The sequence below is a fragment of the Melospiza melodia genome, chromosome 4 (assembly GCF_035770615.1).
Source record: "Melospiza melodia melodia isolate bMelMel2 chromosome 4, bMelMel2.pri, whole genome shotgun sequence".
Lineage (NCBI taxonomy): Eukaryota > Metazoa > Chordata > Aves > Passeriformes > Passerellidae > Melospiza > Melospiza melodia.
This window is the reverse complement of record NC_086197.1, coordinates 89,086,991-89,107,279: the sequence shown is the minus strand read 5'-3', so window position 1 is coordinate 89,107,279 and position 20,289 is coordinate 89,086,991. Positions and strand designations below refer to the sequence as shown.

Genomic DNA, 20,289 nt, shown 5'->3' with positions numbered 1-20,289 from the left:
CACAGGGAGGAGGTGGCTCAGGCAGTGGTGCCTCCATCTGCAGCAGCTGCTGTGAGCAGGCACAGCTTCCCTGGAGCCCCTTCCTGGCAGGGCTGATTCCCCAGCCCCAGCCTGGGGGTCTGTGATAGCAGCTGGCCCTGGCCCCAAGTGCCCTGCTCCAGCTGGCCCTGCTGTGAGTGGGGCTTGCACTGGGCAAGCTTGGAGATCCCTGCCAGCTTCTGCTGGTTTGGGGTTCTCCAGAAATTAATTTTTTTGCATGGAGTGCAGCTTCTCTGGGGAGCAATGCTCCTTACAGATCTCCTGCTTCTCAATAATGACTCCAGCCCAGGAAATGAAATAAATCTTCTACAGTAAGAAATATTGGTCTGTCCTGTGATCAGCCACAGCTCTGGGTCAGACCAGCACCCATGTGCTGTGTGTGACACTGGCAGTAAATCACAGCACTCTCTGCAAACGGGCACAAATAAATGGTTCATTTGGACATGCTTTCTTTCAGCTCTGTTAAACGATTCAACAGGCCTCTTTCAGCCTCCTGCCTTATCCTGACTCTCTCACTCTCCTCCCCTCTGTGTTTGTGCCCAAGATCCCCCATCACCTCCCACAGAGCAGGTGCACCAGCACCCTCTGCAGCCGTGTGCTGTGTGGGAGCTCACCAGGAGCTGCTCCCGTCACCTTGCACACCCAGAGGGCTGTGGCATCAGAGCAAGCACCACCAGGGTGTGCAGTCACTGCAGAATGCTTGGAGACAGGGACACGTTCAGCATTCAGCTCAGAGGGTCAGGAGACCTGGCTGGAGTTCCACACCACCTGCCCTGGAGAAGCAAGCTCTGGTTTGGGTGACTGGGACTGGCACCTGTAACCTCTCAGAGGCTGTCAGGGAGAAGAGGCTGAAGGAAACAGAAAGGTGATTGACTTTCATGAGGACAGAGTAGGCGCTGAATGCAGAGACTTAAATGTTTTTTCCAGGAAACCTCATCCTCCCTCAATCTGCTATCTGTTAAAACCCTTGAAAAGCCAATTCACAGTTTCTACCAGAGAAATAATTACTTGTATGAAGACTTAAGCCTCTCATTTCCTATAATGATAATCCTTCATGAAAATGAAATAAGAATTTCTACATTTGCGGAGGCTCTTGGCAGAACATCCAGCAACAAACTGGTCCATTAATGACCAAACTTCTCTTGGTGCTTGCCCAGAAAATCTCACCTTGCAGGTTGCTGTAATTAAAGCTGATTTTGGAGAGAAATTAAGTTATGAGCTGTATATTAAAACTGATTCTGACTGAAGCTTACAGTAGTATTTTCAGTGACAGCCTTTCAATCTGTGTTTAGAAGTATTTGACTGCCACCAATAAACTCCTGGTTTTTTGCTTAATTACAGGTACCCTTCTGTCCTTTTCCCCAACAAAATTCTACTTACAATTGATGCTTCCCAAACAGTTAAATACATGTGTATTTCCATGGACTCCCTGGAGGCTCAGCACGCTGCCAGGAAGAATGGCATGGATGAAAAAGGAGTGTCTCTGCCTAAGCTATTGCCTCAGAGAAAGCTGGTGGTGCCTGAGTGCATTTAGAGAGATGACAATCATTACATTTAGTGACATGACAATCATTACATTTAGTGACATGACAGTCATTACTGCTGCTGAATTATCAGCTGAAGAAAGCACAGTTTGAGGTTACTACTTGCTATCAAACCAAACTCAGCTCTTCCCTGAAGTCACAAAAAAATCAAGGGAAAGAAAGTACCAAAACAGAGGGGCAGACTGGTGCTGAGCTAAGGAGAAAGCACAAGTCTCCTTAATTACAATAATAGTAATGCAACTACTTTAAAATACTTCTCTAGTGGCTATAAAGAGCATGCAGCCTTATTTGTTATCATTGCCAGCACACAAACCACTACAAAGATAGTTTTTTTTCTTCTGATTGCTTTGCAATTACAGGTAAAAATGGGAACGTAATTTGAATTTATATACTCTCATCCAAAGGCTTTGAAACATGATTATCTACAGTGATTGATATCCCAAGTGGTGAATTATTGCATTAGAGACATACATGCAGCTCTTGTGTACAGTCAGTCAGAGGCTGAGTTTCTGGCACTGAGCAGTGGAATTTCAGTGCAGTCCAGGCTGAATGCTGGCTGGGATTGGACAGATTGTGAGATTTTCTCTATCAGTGGCTGGAGTGAAAATAAGTGATACCCCCTGAGAGGCTTTTAATGATGATAAATACGAGCAATAACTTAATAAAGAGGATTTGAAACCCCACACACATATATCCATATGGTGCAACTGTCCCTCTTTTCCCACCTAAGTTCCAACCTGCATTCTTTGTCCCTTAGGTTCATAGGCACAGACTGGGAATATGTTGGCTCAGGGGCCAGCTCTGCAGATCTGGAGTATCTGCCTGAACGTGGGTAGCTCACTTCAGTGTAAAACTAACCACAGTTTAAAAGTGCCAGCAAACAATGCCACCATCAGAGAGGAACCAGGAGCAGAACTTCCATTCCACTGCAAGTTAATGGCAGTTCATCTCTGTCTGGGTCACCAGCATCTCTCTAACCCAGACACCAAAGAACTCTTTGGCCAATTTTGCATCTGCTATGGTAATGAAACCCCTCTAAAGCACACAGTGTTGGAGCTTTCAGCTACGATGTGGCACAGTGCACTGCAGGCTGGCAGGCCAAGTGCCCTGGGGACACATCAGCTGTGGGGGAGGCTGGGAAGCTGGACACACACCACTGCAAGGACTGGCAGCTATGTACCAGGCGTGAGGGACTTTGGGAAAGCAGCATTCAAACCAGCATGGGCCGCTGCTGGTGTGGCACAATCTGAATTGACTTTGTCACACTGAGTGAAAATCTATGCTTTAGAAACCATGGCTAACAGCTGAGCTTTTAGAAAATCATAGCTGTTATTCAAATAAATTATATCTCCTGTGAAGAAGATGAATATTGCAGCTTAAAAAAAATTACTAGGGAGTTTGCTTTGACAACAAATTGGGCAACCTAGAAAAGAAAATCTGCTTGTGTCGAGCCTTAGGAAGTGGGCAGTGAATTGGCTAAGTGATAGTTACATGGTTTAGAAGTCTGGCTGTGCAAACCACTTCCTATGTATGCAATTTAGACATATAAAAGACAGTGCTATTTTCTTCCAAGAACAGAACAGTCCACTGAAATTTCTGAGCTGCTATTTTAAAAAACAGCACAGCCATAAACCTGCAAACTGTTGAGCAATGTAGACCTTCTTTTAAAAATGAGACTTATCTTCAAAAAAAAAAAAAAAAAAAGCAGCAGCAAAACCAACCAGTCACTTGTTGGATGATGAGAACAGAGACAAAGGATGGTGACGAGTCTCATCCAGGCTGGGTGACACTCACCCCTTCTACAAAGCATAGAAAAACCCCTGACCTGCTGGGAATAAGGGCAGGGAATCTTTTAACAGCAGACTCCAAGGGGAAAGCACAACATAATAATCTTATAGAGGCAAATCTCCTGTTCAAGGAAGTCTCCAGCATAACTTTTGCCCAAGCCCAGTTTGTGAAGAAGAGGAGCCCTGCATGCAGCCAGCTGGCCAAGCCAGCACAGGCATTTCTATATATACACATAGGCATATGTATATATATGTACACACACATACACACACAGAGTTAAGATAGAGAGATACCTATGCAGAAGTGAAGGTGTATGGATCTGTAGGTTGATGTTAGTAACAGCAAGTCTCCCTGACACCTTTACCAGGAACTTTTTAGAAGGCAAGAATATAACCTAGAAACATTATCAGAAACTTTTATTTGCTGTGATTTGTAGCTTCACACAAATACTGAAGTGACAATGCAAGTAGTTCAGATTTTCAGTTTGCAGACAGAATACAGAAACACATGACAGACTTTTTTAGATTAACAGCCAGAAAATGAATGACTGGATCTGCTGTGGAAAGAAAATTGAGCATTTAAAAAAATTAATAAATTAGCTCTTTTAAAATTACATTCTATTCTATGTGTGCAGATGTACATTTTCTGTTTCCAATTTTTGTGTTTAGTATGAACACATGACAAAGGCAAGTTTTTCTGTTAAAATGGGTGAGAATCAGACAATGGCTCTGAACTCAGAGCCACGCTAAATATTTTTTGAAGTAGAACAACATCTTCCTATTACCTTAAAAGAAACATAGTCAATCAATTCTAAACTACAGAATCCTACAGATATATGGTGGGGAAAACAATATAATTCCCAATGTTTTTATTTACTAGGTTGTTGTAAAATACTTTGTTAATAGTTGGATATTTATAGAAACTCATACTTTGAGATAGCAGTAGGTAGACAGAAACCCATAATTATTGATAGTTAAAGCAAACAAACAGGAAAAGTATCTTTTGCCTAACCATGCTAGAAAAATCAGAAAATGCCAACTGAATGAAATACACTGAGAACAGGACAAAACTACTGTGTTCCTAACGTGCCGTTACAGGTGATCACTGCTTCTCTCTCTCCTTCATTTTATCAATGTAGTCCAGCACCTCCAGAGTCCTGCTGCCGGCCACACTCAGGTACTCGCTCTCGGCAGAGAAGGCGCCTGTGCCGCCGCTGCCCGCGGGCTGCCGCCCCTCCCGCGCCGGCCATTGCCGCTCTCGGGCCGTGCCCGGGCTGCGGGCAGCGGGCACCGTGCCCGGGCTGCGGGCGGCGGGCAGCGAGCCCCCGCAGCTGCACACCCTCAGCGCGCCGCACTGGGTGCCCGCATCCACCTTCCCTGCGGTCACGGAGCCCTCGGTCTGCGACCACGCATCGCACCTGGTGCTGCTACCGACATGCTCCCTCCTAAGGGCGTGCTGGGATGGGCCCTGAGACAGAGCTGCGTGCGTTTTGTTTTCGTCCTCTATGGCACAAAAATTAGAGTCTTTCTCCTGAAGATTGTTTGCTTCTTTTCTAGCCAAAGCGCTGCTGGGCTTCATACCCACACTTTGGGTGTGAGAGCTCTTGGGGGCCTCTCTGCTCACTGAGGCTGAGAACAGGTTGGCACCACGTGCCTTCAAGGACTGTTCATTCAGATAATTCTTCTTTTTGCCTGTGTCTTCCTCTTCAGACTGCTTGAACAGAATTGTACAGTTGTAACTGCTCAAATGGTTCAGTAACTAAGGACAAAAGCAATGACTTGCTAATAGCTAAGTGAAATAAACAGAAAGGGCAGAACTGTCTGCTTTTGGTTGTTTGTGGGGTTTTTTTTGTTCCTTCTCTAAGGATGGCCCTTGGTGAATATAAGGTGGCCAATGCAGACCTTCACTCTCACATGCAATTTATAATCTCACACCATGGCATTTTTGTCTTCAAGAATGACTGAAAACACAGGGCATCAAATCATTCTGCTTTACAGGCATTTAATGTAAGGCAGCTATACATAGAGGAAGAGCATAGAACATTGCTGAGCATCTTCCCACAGTCATGCTATGTAATTCCACAAGGCCAGCCATTATCAAGAGAACAGACCACATGTCTGTCAAACTACTTAGGAAATTTACAGCTCATAATTTCTTGTCCTCATCACACATGAAGTTACCTCGTACAAAATAAAACTAGATTCCAGCTACATCCACCCTTAGGTGCACTTGGGCATAGAGATGTGATTCAAATAAAGCCCTGCCAGCCCACAAGGATTTACTCACTGTGTCAGGACTAGAGCTCAAATAGCTCTCAGTCTGCCTTGGAGAGTAACTGTAAGACTGGCTGCTGAGTGGTGAGTCCACATCTTGAAAAATTAGATGAATAAGAAAGAAAAGGTTACTCAAGGAACAATCCCCAAAGATCCAGCTCTCAAGTACAGCATGTAGAATTAAACATTACTATTTCTGATGCAGGTTTAAGATACTGTTTAAAGAGCAAAATGTTAGCAAGGTCAATCTAGTTCTCAGCAATAGCCAGTTCCTCTCTTCTCTTCTCAGGTGAACACATCTTAACAGAGGTTGTGGGATGGGGCCCCCAAAGCCTCAGCTGTGCTGTTAATCAGCAGCAGAACTGGGCTACCCAAAAAGGAGGAGGGACTCTGGAGAGCAGAGCCTGCATGAGAGCACAGCAGACTCCATGTGCACACTGGCTGCCATACAAGTTACATGCTTCTCTCTTGGAGGCCCTTGAGAGATCCTCTTCTCTGAAATGCAGCCAGCACACAACCCTACAGCTACTGAGGGAGCAGGAAGGATGTAGAATTGCCTCTCCTACTCCCCTCCCTCTGTCCACACGTGGAGTGACAGCATATAGTCTAGTGGAAGAGAATAACTCTTCAAGGAAAAGCAAGCACAGTTAATTCTTAGTTACCTGGTAATGCTAGTTGTCTTTTTACAGTGCTGTGAATCAGAAATACACCTTATCAAAGTTAACATCCTAAAAACATCATTCTCCCTGGCTTTAAAAGTAACTTTTTCAGTTCCACATGTAAAGAAAACATTTTTAAGTGATAATGTATAAATAGTACTAACCCATCTCTTGAAGATATGAACTCAGTCCAAACTTACACCCTTTCTCTTGTGCTGTTGTGAACTGTTAAAAATAGTAAGTAAAGTAAGTAAGTAAGTAAGTAAAAAATAAAAGGTATTAATAGTGAGTCTTCAGCTGGATCAGCATCTCAGGTTAAGAGAGGAACATTCAGTTTCTGTATTACCTAAAGGAATCACTGCACTGTACCACAAATTATTTTAAGAGGTATTTTTACTCCTGAGTTGTACCATATGTGGCTTCCACAGGCAAGACATCTGAAACACTTTTTATATGTATGCTGGCACAAAGCTCCTTTATAATACTGAAGCATCCTGCATATAATGTCTGGGCATTGCCTGCAGAACCTGACCCTAAGTGTTGATGGGTAACTTACCCAGTGCCTTTCAGGCCTCAGCTAAAGTGTGAATGAAACAATGTGCACTGTGGACCTGTCTATCTGAACCACGTCACTAGCAGCAGTTCTTTCTGAATTCCTTCTATAAACCACCATGGAAAAGAAGCTTCTATGGTAGTTAATTCAGTGAAGCTACATTCAGTTTCTAACTGTTGTGGACAATCCTTCTCCACCTCAAATGAATCATGTAAACAGTGGGTTTGACAAAAAAAAGACATCTCTTTAAAAGTTACCTCTTCAAATACAAAGACATGGTTCTGGTTCCAGGCTGTTTCCTTCACAGACTTGTCGTCACTGAGGAAGGCAAACACAAGTTCTCTGATAAGTGATTTTTCCCCAGTATTTTTATTTTCTTTCTGAGTTAAATTCCTTACTGGTGACTTTTCAATTTTTACTTTGTCTTCAGTAACCATTAAATGCTTCCCACTACTGAGATCACTGGACTTATCTCTGAACCTGAGATTTAACACCAAGAATATGTTTTTCATAAACTTCACTTCTGTTGAAATGCAAAAGGGAATTGAAGCAATAACAGAAGATAGTGCTGTTTTGTAAAATGGAAGGTACTATCTATCAGTCTCTAGAAACAAGTCTTTAGTAAAACACAGAGCACTCACATAGCCCAGAGGAGACACTTGCTCTGTAGCAAGTGGAATGAGACAGAGTGTTTTAAAAGACAAGACAGATCAACAGCTTAACTTCAGGATCTCCAAACTGCCCCATGAAGCAGTATTTCTGTCTGTTTATTATGGGCAGATACACAGAGGCATAATGGGCTTTCCTGTGCATAGATTTATTCACATTGTACGGTGCTATTTTCACTAAGAAAACCCGAGTCCTCAGTAATACTGTTTAGAATTCTGCCTTCTTGTGCTCTTAGCAGGATTTCTCCAATTCAGCAAAGTCTCTGCAGTTATCACTGGCTAATAGATTGGTAATTTCCATGACACTCACCTTTTTTTTCTTGAATAATTCTGCACATTCTCCTTTAAGATATTCTGCTGATCATGGTAATAAGCTAATGTCTCTAAAAGTAAAAAAAAAAAAAGTAAACTTTGATTTTGAAATGCAATAGAATAAATACAATTTAAATGTTTTATTCTATTTGCAATAGAATAAATACAATAAAAGTTTCTGTCAGGTTTTTAAAATAATTTAAATGGTGGGTTTTAAAATTACATGACTGCATTCTGAAGATTCATGATGTTTTCAGTTGGGGCAGATACATCTCTGGTTATAAGAACATATATCTTTAAAAGGAGAATAAAACCCAGAATACATGTCCTTAAAATATGACACGCACCAATTTTTTCAAGGTTTGCTCTTCTTTCTCTCTGTTCACAGGGCATGAAGTAGTGCTGTCCCTCATGACAGTTCTGCCGGTGTGTTTTATGAAGTGCACTTGTTTCCTTGTAGCTTGTACTTGACACATTATTACTTTTAAGGAAAACCTGTTCTGGAGCTGTGAAAATGCCTTCAAGGTGTCTGTCTACAGAATCTTCTTTTGCATTGATTGCAGGATAAACCCTTCTAGTGTCGCAAGAATAATTTCTGTTGGTAATTTGATTTCGAACATCAGGAACAGTGAAAAAAATGTCATTATTGCTTTGGTTAGAAAAAGGATTAAAATGCTTGGTGGAAGGATTATTATGGATTGGTTGGCTCTCTTCTTCAAATAGTGCCAGAAAGGAACAACCACTTCCATCTTTCAATCCTGCAGTTTCTTTCACAACATCAAATATTGGTTCTTTTATTCTTTCATAGTTTTCTGATTCATTACTGGCTATTATCACTGGATTTTTCCTGGCAGAATTCATGTAGTCTGGCCTGGGGGTAGGCAATGAGGTATAACAGGGGTAGAAGAGAAAAAACCATTTTGCTGAGTACACAAACAAGCAAAATACTGTTAACACAACACTTTATGATAATTTGATGATAAAAATATCAAAAACTTCACTGCTCATTACACTTGATTTTGTCCTAAATATACAGTATTTCAACTGAAAAAGTGTGTATTTTATTATGTTTTATATCTACTTTATGGTAAGATTGATTTAAAAGGGGTTCTATTTCTTAATGTCTCCAAATATACAAAGCCATGGAGCACATCCTCGTGGACAGAGAATTGTGATTTATAAGATCAGCCACAGCATGTCACTGCTGCTCCACCAGCTGACCAAAGGCAGCCACATCAGGGAGAAAAAGAAAAAGAGGAAAAGAGTTTCTTCCATTCATAAAAGTAGTTTGCTTAAGACTGTATTTCTCTTCCATATTGAAAGCCCATAACAAGTGACTTTCATTTGTACTTGAAATCAGTAATCCTGATTCAGCACAGAATTTTTCTATTTCACAGTCAGGAGGCCAGTCAGACATTTTGTTATGCCTCTACTTCCCTATCCCACTTCTGAAAGTAGTGGTTTTGAAGATTTTATCATGTGAGCATCATGGACGTGAAAGCCATCATGCTTTCACTTACTTGGCTCTTAATCTAACATTTTCACTGGGTTTTTTTCCAGGCTGGATCTGCTGACTGACCTTTCAGAAACTCTGAGCTAAAAGTTGAGATTCTTCTGAAGGACAGAGATCTGGCAAAAAAAGGCCATTCAAAAACAAAAAAACAAAACTCTTTCTTTAAAACATTCTAAGGAAGGCTGACAATAGAACTTGAAACTGAAAGGTAGTACAGAAAGGTAGTACAGAAAACTCTTACTGGAGAAAATGCTTGTGGTGTTTTGATCAGCAAATACTTGGAATGGGATAAAGATTCTATGGAATTTAAATGAGAAACTAGTTTTCTCTAGTTACAGAAACCTCACCAGGACAGTTATAGAAGACTAAACATGCAAGAGTTTATTTCAGAAGATACTTGGATAGATCTACATGAGGAAGGTAAAACCATTTTGTGAAGCAATTCAGAGAGCCTTTCTCAACTCCAGCTGAATATTTTGTTATGCAAAATAAAATTTAAGAGTAGATGAGGAAATACGACATTAAAACTTTTAATTAATATTTAATAACCTTGAAGTGCCACAGGTCTCAGAATTATGGACATTGATTACATCATCAGCATGTTACATTAAACAACTGTATAAATTGACACCCTACTTTTCACATACAGTGAAAGAAACTCCCTTCACAGAAGAATTTTTGTGATCTCTTGAGGTATAAGAATTTATGGCTACAATGGATGAAAACAAAATGAGGACAATACAAAGAAATGGATCTGAAGAGCAGTTGAAAGGAAATGGTGTTAGTGACCCATGAACAGGTAGAAGATGAGGGGATGTGACATAAGCAGATGAGTGCAGGCCTGATGGCTGGCGGAGAAAGGAGAGATGTAGGTGAGATAAGGTTATACAGGGCTCAGTGTAAATATATAAATTGAGAATTCACTCAAATGAGCAGCAAGATGAATTCTATGCTCATTTTAGCTTTTGCTGGAGAAAGCCAGGAGAAGCCACAAGAAGAGTGGAAGTTAAAGGGACTGATGTGTTTAGTTATTATTTGGCCAGTGATTTTATGGGTCACTTGACTCCCCAAGCAAACAGCCTGCAGGCCCTTCAGGAACAGCAAAATGCTGTATGGCCTTTTTATGTCTCTATCCAGCCTAAGCTAGGGATGGACAGGAACTTTCAACCAAATGGCAGACTGATGGAATAGAAGGAATAAAGTAAGATTAGCTATATAAGACCTCTAGGTCCAAGGGAAAGCTGCTGGAAAGAAAATTAAATAAAATGTTCAGTACAAATGAGTCTGGCCCTAAATCATCTGTGATTTGAAAGAGTTTTAATCAGCACATACAAAAAGAAATATATTCTCAATTTCTATCTATTCTTTTAAAAACAAAGTGTATATTCTCATACAAGTATTATTGAATCAATGATAGGGAAAAAAGAAAGCTATAGTAGGATCACATATGAAAGAGAAGGACAGAAAATGGGTGTTCCTGGAACCCCTAGCATAAATAATGCAGGTGCAGATGCTCAATTGCTATTGCATCAAGATTGTCAGAAAAGCACTTGCAACACTGCCCAGAACTAATAACACCTGGGGCAGCTTCCCCCTCCTCGTGGCCTCTTAGTAAATCTGTGCTACCGTTCAAGGTGAATTCAGCAACACTATCATGTCTGTGACATTGCAAAAAATAGATCATGATTCCAAGTGCCCACCCAAAATTCAGATTTTGTTTAAATAGCTTTATTTAAATAGCTTCAGATTTTTATTAAAATAGTTTTGTTTAGTATTTCCATTTGATTTCAATTTTTGTTTGAAAAACAGTCAGTGAAAAAAACAAGTAGCAATAAGGTTTTGATTATTTCAATATTTTTCTTAATTAAACTTGACCATTATTTTCCTCATTAATGTAAAATCACTGCCTACCTATCAAATGGCTTGAACAGCTCCTGAGGCATTGTATCAGACTTCCTGAAAATACACTGGCTTGGAGGGTTTGTATTCCAAGTGTCTTGATCAAAGCTGTTACCTGGCTGAGAAAACAGTAGAAGCTGTCAAACTGTGAATATACGTAATTGTCTTTAAAACTTTCAACTTGGGTTTGTAAACAATACTCATATTTTCCCACTATTTTTATTTCTTTACATCTTTACAGCAGAAGCCCAAACCTCCTTACAGCCCAACTGTAGCCAAACAAACTTTAGCCAACAGATAACTACTTTGAGCAGGACAGTAACAGACAGTTTTTTCTCATCCTATTGTCCATTCATCTGGTTCATAGCCACCCATTTTGGCTACCAGAATCCCGTGGGAAACTTCATCAAAAGCCTTCCTAAAGGCAAGGTGAATAATGCCTGCTCTTCTCTCTAATTCCCAGAGACACTAATTCCATCACAGAAAGCAATTGGGTCCACCAGCTAGAGTATGACCTTGCAAATTCTGATGGCTGTTTGCAGACATCTTCTTCTTCCTCATGTACCTTGGAATTGCCTCTGGGAGCTTAGCTCCTTAATCCTTCCAGGGACAGAGGTGAGATGATGCTTCCCCAGATCATGCCTACATTTTTCAGATGGACAGAACATTTGTGTATTTCTTCTCACTGGAAAGCTTCTCTGCTCACCACAGCCTTACAAGGGTGATAAATATCTGCCTTGCAGTGATGTCATCCAACACCCTGAATATACTAGGTTGGACTCTGTCCAGTCTCATGTATTTCTTAATGTCCAAGTTACAATGGATTCTCTGACTTGTTCCTTCCCTACTGGTTCATTAAACTCCCCTCAAATCCTGACTGCATTTTAAGATGAACCAGAGAGAAGATTTTGTCTGAAAAATATGAAGCAAAGTAGTCTTTGAGTACCTCAGGATTTTCCATGTAACCTTTCACTAGGTCTCAACTCCATTTAGCAGAGGACAGCATTTTCCTTGCTTTCCTTTCTTTGATAACATACCTGCAGAAGTCCTCCTTGCTGTTCTTCTCACCCATTGTGATTCTCAGCTCTGGCCATGCTAATGCCACCCCTCCCAGCTGAGGGGATTCTTCTGTCTTCTTCCTGCCTTGCCCATCCCTCTTTGCATCTGACCTCAGTCAGGGGTTCCCTGATTCTGCCAAATTGGCCTCCAGAATCAAATAATTCTCCTGCACATAGCAGTGGACACAGCACAGTTGTGTTTTGAAAACATATTTCTCAGGCTTCTTTGTTCTTCAGGTCAGCTTCCCATGAGTTTTGGCCTACTCATTCCCTGAACAAACCATCATCTCCCTTTCTGAAACCTCTCAAGCATTTCTTCCTCACTTACCTCAAAACTTCAGAATACCATTGGTGAAACACATAATTTTTTTATTATTTCCAATGACTAATATATTTGCTAAAAATAAAGCATATTATATTTGCTATCACTTTTTTAAGGATGATTCTTTTAAAAATCACAAAGTTAACAAAAGGAAAAAATAGTAATATGCAGCAGAACAAATAACTTTCAACTGTTACTTAAAAGTAAAGAGTTAAACAGCAGAGCACTGAAAATACTGTAAGAACTATGTTAATCACTGAGACATTAAAAGACAAAAAATTAGGTCATGGGATCACCTGGGATCATGCAACACCCAGTTATGTTTAGGAAAGCTGTATTTCTAGCTGTAATATATTTCAGATTTCTTTAACCAAATTTACAAGCCAGAAGCTAAAGAAAGCCACCAGTATGTGACTAATTCTCTCTCTGCAGATTTCAGCAACACTGAGAGTTCAGTGAACAAAAGCTCAAGTTGAGCTTATTTCAGAGCAATAAAATAAATATATTTGTATGTACAGAACATTCATTGCCACCAGCCTACAAAAAATCAATCAAAATTACCATTACGGTTACACTAGTTTTACACACCAAATAACTGAAAGGTAGTTTAAAGTAATTCCATGGAAGTAAAACATTAACCAAACCTGGTTTTGCAGCTTTTTTTCATAGATCTGTTCCCAAACATTGCCCATTAGTTTTGTGTTGAAATTTTCTTCTGAAAGCTGTGTACAGTCAGAGAACTGAAAACCAGAGGAGGGCAATGGACAAGCACTAAAAACTCTTGCCAAGTTGTCTTCATTTTCCACACTAGAATCAACATAGCCTAATTCCATTACTTGTGGAATGAGCTAGACAAAACATAACAAAGACATATTTTATTTAGCTAAAACTGTTTTGACTTAAACATAAAGTTCAAAGTAATCAAGCTATTCTGCATCTTTTACAGTTCTGCACATAAATCACCAAGAAGAGAAAATTTTCTATATTCTGATACAAAATTAGAATTCTGATATAGAATATAGAATTTCTATATACTGAATTTTCACTAAAAGCTTAAAGCAATAAGCTTATTTCAGGGAAACATGTAAGTAACTACTTAATCTGAAGGATGCACACAAATGCTATCCTGAGGAAAGATGGAGATAAATACATTTTTAGCTTTTTTTCAAGAAATATATAAGCAGCATGAAAATAATTTATCCATATAGTCTTGAAGAGAAAGAAGAGTTCATGTGTTTCAGTATCCATGAGATTTGTCCACTCTTTGAAAAATCACTCAAAAATACAGTAATTACTGCACATTTTTAGTCTTATATCATAAGAATAATAAACTTACCTTATGATGGTTTTTTACTTTTTCTGAGAGATGTTGTCTTCTGCTTTCCAAAACTTGCTTTTGTAACCTTGCAAAATGAATAAAAACAGCCTATGAAATACGAGATCAAAACAATTAAAATATTCTGAGCATTAATTTCAGAATAACTTAGAAATATTTTTCCACACATCTTAAAACAGCCTGATTGTTAGGCAGTTGTGAGCAGCCTGTCTGTGAGTTGGTCACTTTAGGGGGTCCAAAGCTGGATGGGAAACAGTGTAAGTGCATAATGCTGCCTGAATAACCTGCTTTGAGATAAACTTAGTATAAGTACCTGACATGAGTACAGACACTTAAGCATTTTTAACAAAAATCTCTCAGCTTCATGTGCAGTTTTTTATTCAGAATTTATTAATTACTCTCTCATAGTAAGAGTACCACTGGAATGACAGGACTGGTTGTGAAACTTCCCTGTTTACAATGGCATGTTTATGTTTTCTTAATACCCCAAATGTTAAGACTATAATGAAATACCTCTTCCAGAACCTCCCTATTGCATAATTATTGCCTATTTTATACAAGTACCTGCTCTGGAGATCATCTAAGTTTGACTTATGTTGTGTACGTGGGGGTGATGTGGGAAGCTCTAAGTTATGTCTCCTGATGGGTTTTTTTTCATCTTCAGTGATATCAATGTGGACTGGCTTCCTCAAGTTCTCTGCAATGAATGTATTTGTTATGTCAGTGCTGGGCTTGGAGAAAGTTCAGAGGTTCCTGAATTTTCATTAGAGTACAAAAGCTGTTGTTTTATATTTCTTAATCCATTTAAAGCCATATTTGCTTCTTTCTTTAATACAAAATATAAAAACTCTATTCTTTAATACAATTCTTTAATACAAATATTTTTATTCTTATTTAATATTTATTCTTATTAATATTTATTCTTTCTTCAACACAAAATACAAAAACTCTATTCTAAATGGCACAATAATATAAAATTATTGAGTCAGCCACTGTGTGTGTACAGGCTCTGTTGCCTTCCTCAGTCGCCTTTTCTGAGCATAGGACAAAATATATCCCATAATCTGGTTTATGAATATGTCACAGATGACAAGAATCACAGAATCACAAAATCATTTAGGTTGAAGAAGACCTTTAAGATCATCGAATTGAGCCATTAAATCAGCACTGCCAAGTCCACCATTAAACCATACCCTTAAGTACCACATCTACATTTAAAGAGCTAGGACTCAAGTTTTTGTGATGTTTCTCAAGAAGTTTAATAATGGATTTTAAGAAAGAAAATCTGGGTAGAACTGACATGACTATTCCAAATGCCTCCGAAGTTATGAAAAAGGAAAGGGATGGGAAATGGACCCACTCAACAGCAAAGAGGAAAATAAATGAATCTGGGGTAAAATTAATGACTAGAATGGGGGAGGTAATAAGTGTGTGTAGTGGTTTAGGAACAGTATTCTCCAATTTAGTGTTCCCACAGATACACTTCAAATCATGCACTGCTTGCTCCCTCTCCCTTCTCCCTCCTTTCCATCTCCCTCTCCCTTTCCTTCTCCCTCTCCCCATCACTCTGCAGAGGCCAGAGAGGAGAATTGGAGGCACAAAAGGTAAAGATCAGGGGTTGAGATAAGAACAATTTACTGGAAGCAGCAATGAAACAAGAAATTGTATTCATAACAGAGTGATGATTCACAGACAGGTGCTCACCACAGGGAGCACAACATTCCCTGGCCACTCACTTCCCACTGCCCACTGAAGGATGGGACTCCTTCCCCTGTGAGGTGTAGAATCACATCCCCTGCATGATGTGAGGAGGTGTAGAATCACCTCAGGGTCCTGGCCATGCCTGTCCTGGCTACTGCAAACATTCACCCTGGCCTGGAACCAGGACACTGCACAAGGCTTTAAAGGGGAAGTAGCAGGAGCCAGGGTTGTTTGATTCCTCTTATGCCCAGACTTTTTTATTCAGTCATAATTTTTGTATTAACATAAACGTTTTTACTTTAAAAATAAATCAACATTTACTTGAGGGTTAAGTTGTTAATGGAAGAACAAGAACTAAAATAACAGCAGTAATAGTTAAGAATAACAAATTCTGATGTGTCAGAATACCCAAAACTCACCAGTGTTTTCTTTTTTGGTTGATATCTGGTTAACCACATATAGATTAAGAAGATCCAAACTGACTGCTGAACTTTTAGGAGACGATACTTCCAGGAGCTTCATTTTTGACTTAAGTTTCTTTCTTTCAAAGTATTCCTTAATTTTTTAAAGGAGAGAATAACTTTTTGACAGAAGCTTCAACCATGCATTACCAGTATAGGTAATTCTTTTGAAATTAGCAAGCAAGCCTTAGCAAACTAGTCCTAATATAAAAGCACAGGGTTAAGTATCTCTGAATTCTCATGCCCTGTTTGCTCTTAATTTATTTTTATTGCCTTGAAAAAGAATGTAAATATAATTTGGTCATATTCAAAATAAATCATTGTTATCTTGATGTCAAAAATTTAGTCCTTAAATGCTCATTTCTCAAACTTTGTGTACAACCACTAAAAATATTTCTTAAAATAAAAGATACCAAATGTGATAAGGACAAAGTCCTAAAAAAATTTAAAGGATCTTTTTGGAAAGCATATAAGATAAGCAAATAAATCAGCAAGATTACATACACCAGATGTGCCATCTATAATGACACAGAGTTTATTGTTCTCCAAATTTCTCTCCAGACAAAGAAAATAGTCTTCTGGCAAAAAAAAAAAAAAAAAAAAAAAAAAAAAAAAAAAAAAAAAAAAAAGGAAAAAATATAAAAGAAAAGTCTCTGGGATTAGGAATTCAGAAAGAATTTTTATTACAAGGAATAAAAAGAGATATGACTGACACTTTGAATTTATCAGGACAATAATACAGGAAACAAACATCTCCATTTTGCAGAGACTATTAATAACCATCCTAAAATCATTAATTACAGCAGATGAATAAATAAAGCCAGTAAGATTTTTTTTCCTAAACAAAATACAGATATTGAAAACTGAAGGCTGTGCCAAAACAAAAAATAGCATTGGCTTTTCTTCTGAAGTGTAATCCCTGACATGATTGCAGGTTACAAATAACTAATATACCTAACATGTTTGTTGGTAACTAATTTTTAGTATCATTTATTATTATCTTTAGCTTCCCAGGATAATATTATCTATGGAAAATATCTGTTCTTCAGTTAAGATGAATATCTTCAGTAAGGTAAAATCATCCTGTGTAGAAATCAACACTTCAAAATTCATTTTACTTTAGGACCCACACCCCCCAAAATGTAACCACTTCCCTTCAGTGTCCCAGATGTTTTTCCCCCATCACCTCTAAATTACCAATTTACTAATAAATATGCAATAGTAATTAGAAAACTACCACTGTATTTAGTAATTTAGTACTACATTACTAAAACCAGTCCTGTATTTTCTTGTTTTCCCTCCCCACTAAAACAAATTACATAGTTGTAATATAAATTATGTGGCTTACACCAGTAATCCCTGAGAAAACAGAGAGCTCACAGGGCTCCAGGAAACTGGGAAAGTGGTGGGGACAAGGTGCTGATTGGTCCCACATTCCCATATGTAAATGTTTGAATTTGAGTAATTGTTTCTATACAGTCAGCCTGCTTTTCCTCAACCTCTGTATGCCTGTGCACCTGCTCTGGGTATGGGGGGTATCAGCTTCCGTGGTGGAGCTTCCTACACTGCCTCTTTCTTCCCTGCTGCTGAGGAGGAAACTCACTCCACTTATTATGGTTATGGCAATTTTCTCTTGCTGTTTTCTTTCCTGTTTGAAATGTCTCCTGCTATGCCAGGGATAAGTTTGATTCCCTTATTTCACTTTCAGATTCAAAATACAAATAAAGCATCCTCCTTTTGCAGATGCCAGAAGAAGGGCTTTAATTTACATGGCCCAGAAGGATGGCTGTGTAGGGGTGTGTTGGGCCAGCTGACCACATTGGTATCACCTGAGGCTTCAAGCAATCCCTTGTGTTCCCACATACCAACTCAAAATGGTAACAGAAGTAATCCAGGAAAGTCAAAACTGGGCAAAGGCCAATTCATTCATTCACTCACACCTTCTCTTCTTGTTGCAATTCAGTTTAGTAAATCTGGAACAAGACTTTTACCCTCAAAGTCAGGGAAACACATTTAACTGTTTAGCTACTGTTTTGAATCTCACTCCAAATGCTTTGAAAGTTTTACCTAAGTGAACCCACCAAAGCTTTTATATAACAATATAAAATCCAATATGGCTGAAACCGTTTACCTTTTGTTTTCTCCTTTCTTGCTTTAATATGATTCTGCTTCTGTAAAATGCAAATAATTGTCATTTTAATTGCAAAAGTGCAATCTTGAGTCATGGCTTGAATTTCTCATCAGTGGTTCTGAGTTTTAGGACACAAATATGTTAATGTTATATGTATGTTATGTTATGTTATGTTATGTTATGTTATGTTATGTTATGTTATGTTATGTTATGATGATCAAACCTTCAGGTAGTAAAGTCAACATATCTCTGTTGAAGTAATTTTGACTGATCCCAGTTTACTCCAGTAAGGATAGGAACACATTTGATAGTAGGTTATCAAACACATTTAACATGAAAAAAGAAAACAGAAAAAGCTTTTAATCATTTGACTTGTAATGCACATTTCATCAATTTGTAATTTCTTACAACTTAAGAAGTCTTTGTCAATATATTATTTCCTCCTAATTTTCTTTGTCATGCTGCAATATAGCTACAAAACTATATTAGCAAACAAAAGGAGCACTATATGAGCTTTTACCTTTTGGGACTTTCCAGAACACTGGGGACCTTTTGTAAAACAGGAAAGCAAAACAGATTGACAGTACAAGTTGCTGTTGTTTGTTCAATATAGGAGACAGTTATACCTCCAACTACTTGTCTCACCTGTCAAACACAGCCTTATGTGAAATGCTTGTAGAACTTGATGCATAAAATTGGAAGTTGGAGTCACTGTTCCATGGGCAGAGTGAGCATGGCTGCAGTCCTTAGGTCATTAAGATTAGGACTTTTTGTGAGGGTTGGAAATATAGAGTATTCGCTTGGAATTACCTTTTGCTTAAAGCTAGAGCAAACTTTCCAAACATATGCATATAACATTGCAGTGGGCAGGAAAACCCAATGACCTGTAGTTTTTCTGACACCTAAAAGGTAAACCTCAGATTCACCCAAGGAACCCTGACAGATACTACCAGCAGCAGCAAACAGCAGATTGATTTGTATTTGCTGAATGTGTGCAGTACTCCTACACACTGGGTTTTCTTACAGAGGATATGGGAGGCAGGCATTTAGGACAAAGGTCGGGTTGGTGTTTTGGGGTTTTTTCCAAGTGAAACTCTCCCTTCCTTCTGCTTCACAGAGGCAACATTCAGAAAACTCAGTTTGCTGGGAAGACTTTTAGATGGGTAGGGTGTTCTTTTAGTTTGATTCTGCATAGAGTCTGGATGATTCCACAGCTGTGTTCAGCAATGCTGCTTCCCAATGGCCGACAAAATCTGTGGGGTTTACATTTCCAGTAGATTGCAGAGGGCACAGCACCCAAAGAAAGAGAACATTGTCTTTTTTCTTTTTTTATCATTAAACTCAGTTTGTGATGCTTTACTGTGACTCTCAATACCCGTACATCCTTTTCCCCAAATGGTAACCACTGCTTTTTGTGAGGGCGTCAGAAAGGCCTCACCCAGCCCCTGTCTGTGGAGAGACAAGAGCCCAAACGTGACTCCCTGCCTGGGGTGGGAGGGCACCTGCACCTTCCAGAGTCTGGCTCCGGAGGGGACTCCGGGGCTGTCACACACCACGGCTGCTGCTCTGGGAGGGGACACCAGGCCTGAAACACACACACTGGGGCACTACTGTTCTGTGAAGAGATACTCGTTTGGTCACAAACACCATGGCCATGCCCAGTTTGTGAGGGGAGATGAGGACTGAAGCACACACCATAGCTGTGCTTAGTTTGTGAGGGAAAATGAGGACTGAAGCACACACCATGGCTGTGCACAGTTTGTGAGGGGAAAGGAGGACTGAAGCACACACCATGGCCATGCCCAGTTTGTGAGGGAGATGAGGACTGAAGCACACACCATGGCCATGCCCAGTTTGTGAGGGAGATGAGGACTGAAGCACACACCATGGCTGTGCTCAGTTTGTGAGGGGAAATGAGGACTGAAGCATACACCATGGCTGTGCACAGTTTGTGAGGGGAAAGGAGGACTGAAGCACACACCATGGCTGTGCACAGTTTGTGAGGGAAAATGAGGACTGAAGCACACACCAT

The 20,289-nt window shown here is 39.5% G+C and overlaps 1 protein-coding gene across 1 annotated transcript; it reads right to left on the bottom strand.

Annotated features, from left to right (window-relative positions):
• Positions 1 to 3,846: 3,846 nt before the first annotated feature.
• Positions 3,847 to 19,913, bottom strand: REDIC1 (regulator of DNA class I crossover intermediates 1). Its single transcript, XM_063155887.1, has 12 exons — positions 19,887 to 19,913; positions 16,085 to 16,220; positions 14,529 to 14,661; positions 13,965 to 14,031; positions 13,273 to 13,476; positions 11,261 to 11,367; positions 8,184 to 8,707; positions 7,835 to 7,907; positions 7,114 to 7,174; positions 6,468 to 6,528; positions 5,658 to 5,740; positions 3,847 to 5,081 (listed from the first exon to the last, which is right to left on the bottom strand). Exons 1-12 carry the CDS (start codon positions 19,911 to 19,913, stop codon positions 4,473 to 4,475), a joined length of 2,085 nt encoding a protein of 694 aa, XP_063011957.1. The 3' UTR covers positions 3,847 to 4,472.
• Between the last annotated feature and the right edge of the window lie 376 nt (positions 19,914 to 20,289).

Coding starts and splice junctions, on each gene's coding strand:
- REDIC1 (XM_063155887.1), bottom strand. CDS start 19,913: ATGGCCATGGTGTTTGTGACCAAACGA. Junction 13,477..13,964: donor AAGTAAAAAACCATCATAAG/GTAAGTTTATTA, acceptor TGTTTTGTCTAG/CTCATTCCACAAGTAATGGA. Junction 5,082..5,657: donor TGAGCTCTAGTCCTGACACA/GTGAGTAAATCC, acceptor CTGTTCAAGCAG/TCTGAAGAGGAAGACACAGG.